Raw genomic sequence first — 6,000 nt, 5'->3', positions numbered from 1 at the left:
GGAGAATGGATTAAGTGTGTTTGAACTCTAAAACAAAAAGCAACTATTCATAACCCAGGGCCACAATCCCTTACCGGACACCCATGGGGAGAAATGTATTTCAGAATTCAGAATTTTTCCAGATTTTAGAAGGGTGAGCTGGCATATTTATATTATATAACACTCTCAATAGGCTTGGAGCTGTATCCCCAATCAAACACACTGATATTTCTTCAGCTAAATGTACAGATATGCACACCACGTGGGAAAAGTAAAGATTATAAATAGCTTCATGCACAGAAAATTGGGTTTTGCCACCTGATAGTTTCAGGTCAGATTTTTGTAGCCAAATAAATTATGAAAAAACTAGTTTTCAGCTTTTTCTGATTTTGGAATTGCAGATAAGGGACTGAAAACTTGGGCAGACACTGAAAACACACGAAGTCAAATCTTAAAAGACCAAGTCATTACCCAAGAAGATCAGGTTTCTGTAATTCTCCAGCATAACATCTCTGTAGAGGTACTTTTGGGCCGAGTCAAGGTTTTCCCACTCCTCTCTGGTGAAGAACATAGCCACATCCTCAAATGACAGCAACTCCTGAAAAAATAGTGATTAACGATAACTTCAATTCTTACAATAACTGTGTGGGTTATTATTATTCTACAGGTGAGGAAACTGAGATTTGATGAAGTAAAGTGACTTGGCCAAGGTCATTCAGTAAATAGGGGATTTAGGGCTCAACTCAGGTCTTCTGACACTCAGGCCAGGCATGTTCTTCTGTACCATGGGATGATAAATATTTTAGGTTTTGCAGGACAGTTGATCTTTGCTGCAACTATTCAACTCTGCTGTTACAGGGCAAAAGCAGCCATAGATAATAGACAAATGAGTGAGTGTGGCTGTCTTCCAATAAAACTTTTCCAACAGATCCAGGCCAGTATGTCAACCCCTGCTCTATAATAACAGACAAATAATAAGGTCGCTAGGTGGCGCAAATGGTTTGCACTTGACTTCTAACCGAAAGGCTGGTGGTTTGAACCCATCCAGTGGTACCATGGAAAAAAAGCCCTGGAGATCTTCTTCCGTAAAGATTATTGCCAAGAAAATCCTATGGAGCAGTGCTACTCTGTAACACGTGTTCTCCATGAGTTGGAATCGACTCAATGGCAACTAACAAGAATATACTTCTGCACCCAGCCGATTCCTACTGGTTGGTCATGACAACTACATTAGATATATGGGGGATGGGGAAATGGATTGAGAGTGACAAAATCTGCAATTGGAGGGGCTTAGGTTGCATGTATTAATTAGGTTACCCTTAAGAAAGAGATGGAGTGCTCAAATGAGGTAACTGAGGATAGGTTAATATGCAGATTATTTACAAATGACTGGATGGGCTTAATGGTGCTCACAGGAGCTATGGTGAAGCAAGCAGGGGCTGGCTATCAGCCTTGGGCTGTTGATCTTGATTCTCTCCTCCCCCTGGTGAAGTTAGAGAAGGTCAAATGCCACTGCCACACCATTTTTACAGTTGATGTATTCGTTGCAATAGCTCCAGACTTATGGAAGCGCGCAGGACTTAGGAAGAGGAAGAATGAAGGGGCGTGGAAAAGTGAAACTTACGATTCTTACATGGTTACTTTGGTTGTTGTTATCTATAATGGCTGAAAGGAAAGTAAGAGATGTTATGCAGCAGCTGAGGGAAGAAAAGCTGTATCTGGAGTGGCCTGGGGCAAAAGCTAGGCTCTTTAAGCAAAATGGTTGATAGGGGGCCAGGGTCTTCTGCTTCCACCCAGCCAGGGGCCCAAGGCCATATGCACGTGAAGGGGAGGAGAGTCAAGATGTGCAGAAAAGAAGATGAAACTGGAATGTTTTAAAAAGGGTTATGTTTACCTGAATGTACTATGGATATTGAATGTTTCTCCTACCTAGTGTTGTAAAACAGACCTAAATGTATGAGGGAATGAATACTGGGTATTATAGGTAACAGAGCACTTGTAACTCTGCCTTCAGCCGAAACTTGATTGGATATGCTGAAAGGGGAACTAGGGTTTGCCTAAAAGAAACACAGGCTCCTGGTCTGAATGGAGTAGCCCTGTGTAAGAGTATTGGGGGTTTAAGTAGAAAACCTGAGCCCCACCCAGGAAATCTGCATTTGAAAAGACATGCAGGTCCACTCGGAACTGCTGGGAGAGCAGGAAATTTGCAATTGAAGGAAGGACCTGCAGGAAAAAAATAACTGTTTTGCTTTTTAAATTTCAAGCAAGCAGTTTGCCTTTGGGTGCACTGAGGCAGGAAAAGTCAGTGTCCATCAGAAGAACCTCCTTCTAGGACTGGAAGTTAAAGGGAGCCGGCAACCACCTGGGTCCACTCCATGAGTGCAAGTGGGGGAGGTGCAGCAGTGAAGAGGCAGGCTGAGTTTGGACGTTCCACTGACACCCACTCACGTGGCCCACAGTGGCTAGGAATGACAGAGAGAAGGGGTGGTCTGAAGTGCAGGGAGTTGTGTGGACTCATGTGCCTGTGGTGGTGCGTGCTGACCTAGGCCATGGGGGCTAGAGATGGGAGAAAGAGAAAGAAGGGGCTGGTTGGTCTAAAGTGCCAGGAGGTGTAGACTCCCAAGCCTATGGCTGGTACCCACTGACCTAGCCCATGGGGGCTAGGGATGAGCTGACCAGAACCTGACCAAATGAAGGGAGAGAGAGAGATGTTTGACACCATAAGCTGATATAAATTGCTACAATTTGAAGGCTTGCTCTGGACTGGACTTTCCTTATGGATGCAAATGCTCAAAGTTCCAACTGCAACAAAAGATTCTTTAGACCAAGGAACATACTTGTTTCTTCAGAGTACTGGTTTGAGGGACAGGCGATTTAAACATTGTCTATCTAAAACAGGGGGAGATAAAGGTATGAAGTGTCTGGCTTACACACTTTCGTGAGTGTGCTTACAGTATATGAAGGGGACAAGGGAGGATCTCCACTGAATAGATTCCTCTCTTCCTGATGGGTCTGAGGAAGAGAGGGTTGGGAAGATGCTGATAGGATTATATGATTCAGTTGTGAGTGCTGATTATTAACAGGGTTAATTGTGATTGTAAAAACTAACTGTAGGAGCAGTAACAGTGAAATTGTGGACTAAGGGGGAGGCACTGCTGGACTGGAGTACAGTGGCCCAAACTAAAGTCCCTTAAAGGTTTTGCTATGTTGATACTTAGAGAGAGTCTCAGAGCAAGGGAATAATCATCTCTCAGTTAAATTTTATCAGAAGCCAGAGAGGGTGAAGCTGAGACTTGGAAAACCTGACCAGAACAGATGGATACCTGCAGCAGACCTGCAAAGGTGATACCTGAGTAACCTCACCCTGAAAACGCTTTACCCTACTGAAGGGCTAGTTGTTAATGACTGTTTTGGACTGGTAAAATGCTTGGGAGGAGGAAGTTATCCTCCAAGTATGAAAGAATCATAGCTAGAAAAGCCAGGGAGTAGCCTTCGGTGCAATGGATCGCTTTTAAATGGCCTTTCTTGACGTGGTCTTGTAATTCCCACCAAATGACTGGGTGGGTCTATGGAAATAAATTGCTAGTGGCCCATTAAGGGGGTTGGACAGCTTGCTGCTAATGCAAATAAGGTGCATAGAACACTTTTGGGGGTAGGACCATGCAAATATGGTGTACAGAACCCTAACGAGGAGATTGGTCAGTTTTGCCATCTCCCTAGGCTTAAAATGAGCCATCCCAGAGGCGGAAACGGGGGACCTGACTACCACCAAGAAGAAGAGCTAGGAGTGAAGCGCGTCCTTTGGACCTGAGATTCCTGCGCTGAGAACTTCCGAGACTCAGGAGACAGAGAAAGAGAGCAGTTAACACCAGAGATGGCAAGAGACAACAAGAAGCAGTAGCAAAGAAACAGTGCCAGCAGAGGCAGCAGAACCAGGAGACGGCACTGTGGGCTACCTGGCCCACGGAACAAGGTGGTTACCGTGGGTGTGCCAAACTCAAGGAGCAGAGCGCTTTCGGGCAGGACGCTTCCTGGCGGAGTGGGGCGCCTCACTGACCCATGGAGCGAGAGAGCTGAGCGAGTTCAGGCCGAGGTTTACTGGTAGAGTGTGGTGCCTCCATGTACTTTCATCGGTGGAGCTGAAAGAGCTTTGTAATTTTGTAACACTTTCCAGAGCAGAGCAGAGGCCAGACAGGCCCAAGAGGCCCAAGGGGCCAAGGGTCAAAGAGGCCTGCCTATGGCATTGCTAAAAAGAGTCTGTCCTGATCAAAGAACTGTATCCTGAGCATTCCTGAACCTGAACTGTAACCTCTTACTTCCCTAATAAACCCCACAACTGTGAGTATGGTCTGTGAGTCGTGTGGCTACTGCAATGAATTATTGAACCCAGCAGAGAAGTAGAGAGTGCCATGGGAGGGACGGCTGGTGTCAAAATTGGTAAAAAGGTTGGAGAGAGAAGTGTGTCTGACCTCCTCCTCATAGGAATCAGTCTTGGGCTGTTGATCTTGATTCTCTCTCCTCCTCCTCCTGAAGTTAGAGGAGGTGAGTTGCCACCGCCACACCATTTTTACACGTGGGGAACCTCACACATTAGGTCTGAAGGGGTAAGGTAGGAGAGGTGTTACTGAAATCCAGAAAGTTGTTGGAGGGTGCAAGATTGCAGCTAGGGTCTTAAATATCCAGCTATGCCACTGCTATCCTGCAGCCTAGCAGGGAGGGAGCTGTGTGAATAAACACCCGACCTCTCAGTTTCCTCCAGCCCTCTGGTCCTCTCTCTGTCCCGACTCTATCCCATTGTCAGAGGCCAACCAGAACCCAGAGGGCAAGGGAGCCTTTTATGGTGAATAAAAGGGTCAGCACCCCAGGGTACAGACCAAAGTAGGGAAGGGTGGAGGGTGTAGCCAGAAGGGGCAAACTGAGACGATTCAGTATGATGTGCAAGGTAGAAGTTTACATTTGCCTTTGGGTGTTCACCTCATGTAGGCTGAGATAGGAAAGTGCCTCCCTCCTATGCTGTTGTAGCCCATGCAGCAGAGGCCTCGTGTCTGTCCACCACACTCATCTCTCTTTCAATTCATTGTGTGGGTTCAGAGGGTATTTGTATGAGAAAGTCCAAAAATTCTCTATCATTTAACTAATCTGTAATAAGAAATACCCACCCCTATCCAAAGAAGCTTCAAGTAGCTCCCCTCTAGAGACAGAAACCAAACTCTCCCTAACTTTACAACCTTTCTTTCCCCCATATCAAACCTGTTTCAAACCCTCCCTCCCCACCATCCTGAATGTCCCTTCCTTTATCGGAACTGCCTTACAATCGCCTTAACCTGACCTGTTCAAACACGTGCAGTCCCTTGCGCCTACATGGAGGTTAACAAGCTGAGAGGACATAATCAAAATCCCCACTGTCACTTCTCTGCCACTTCTGTTCTGACACCAGCTGCACAAGCAGCACTTTTCCCTCTGACCCTAACCACCTGGGGCTAGGTCAGATCTCACAAGTTAGAGGACACAGTCCACCAGACTGCCAAGTCAGCCCAAGGCCTCAGACGCTAGCCACAAGCGTGGGAGTCCAGAAGACACCCTCACTTCTGAACTGACATGCTGGCTACAAATTCAGGGGCTCCTTCTACCCCCTCAGGATACTTGCCATAAGCTTAGGGGATACTAGCACCCCTCACTCTGACCTGTCGCTCACTACTCCCTTGGGTTTGAGCATGTGCTAGAATGATTCACAGAACTCACAGAAAGCACTACACCTACAGTTACAGCAAAAATGATACAAATGAAGAAACATATAGGGTAAGGTTTGGGAGATGTTATGGATTGAACTGTGTCCTCCTCAAAATATGCGTTGTAAATCCTAACCTCTATACCTGTGGTTGGAGCCCTGGTGGCACAGTGGTTAAGCGCTCATCTGCTAACCAAAAGGTCGGCAGTTTGAATCCACCAGCCACTCCTTGGAAAACCTATCGGGCAGTTCTACTCTGTCCTATAGGGTCGCTATGAGTCAGAATCTACTCG

At 46.4% G+C, this 6,000-nt stretch overlaps 1 protein-coding gene across 7 annotated transcripts in view; it reads right to left on the bottom strand.

Moving 5' to 3' along the window:
* The window catches only part of LOC105756785 (zinc finger protein 789), a 224,699-nt gene that overhangs the window by 200,496 nt on the left and 18,203 nt on the right, over window positions 1-6,000 (bottom strand). For all 7 annotated transcript variants that reach the window (XM_023741066.1, XM_023741064.1, XM_023741065.1 and 4 more), the window contains one exon: window positions 451-577. In XM_023741066.1, the coding sequence (XP_023596834.1) occupies window positions 451-550 (100 nt within the window). In that variant the 5' untranslated portion in view covers window positions 551-577. The remainder of the gene's footprint in view (window positions 1-450; window positions 578-6,000) is intronic.

Source organism: Trichechus manatus, unplaced genomic scaffold (genome assembly GCF_000243295.1).
Source record: "Trichechus manatus latirostris isolate Lorelei unplaced genomic scaffold, TriManLat1.0 scaffold00170, whole genome shotgun sequence".
NCBI classification, from domain to species: domain Eukaryota; kingdom Metazoa; phylum Chordata; class Mammalia; order Sirenia; family Trichechidae; genus Trichechus; species Trichechus manatus.
Note: the sequence above shows the minus strand (reverse complement) of the source record. Positions and strands in the feature narration are given on the sequence as shown.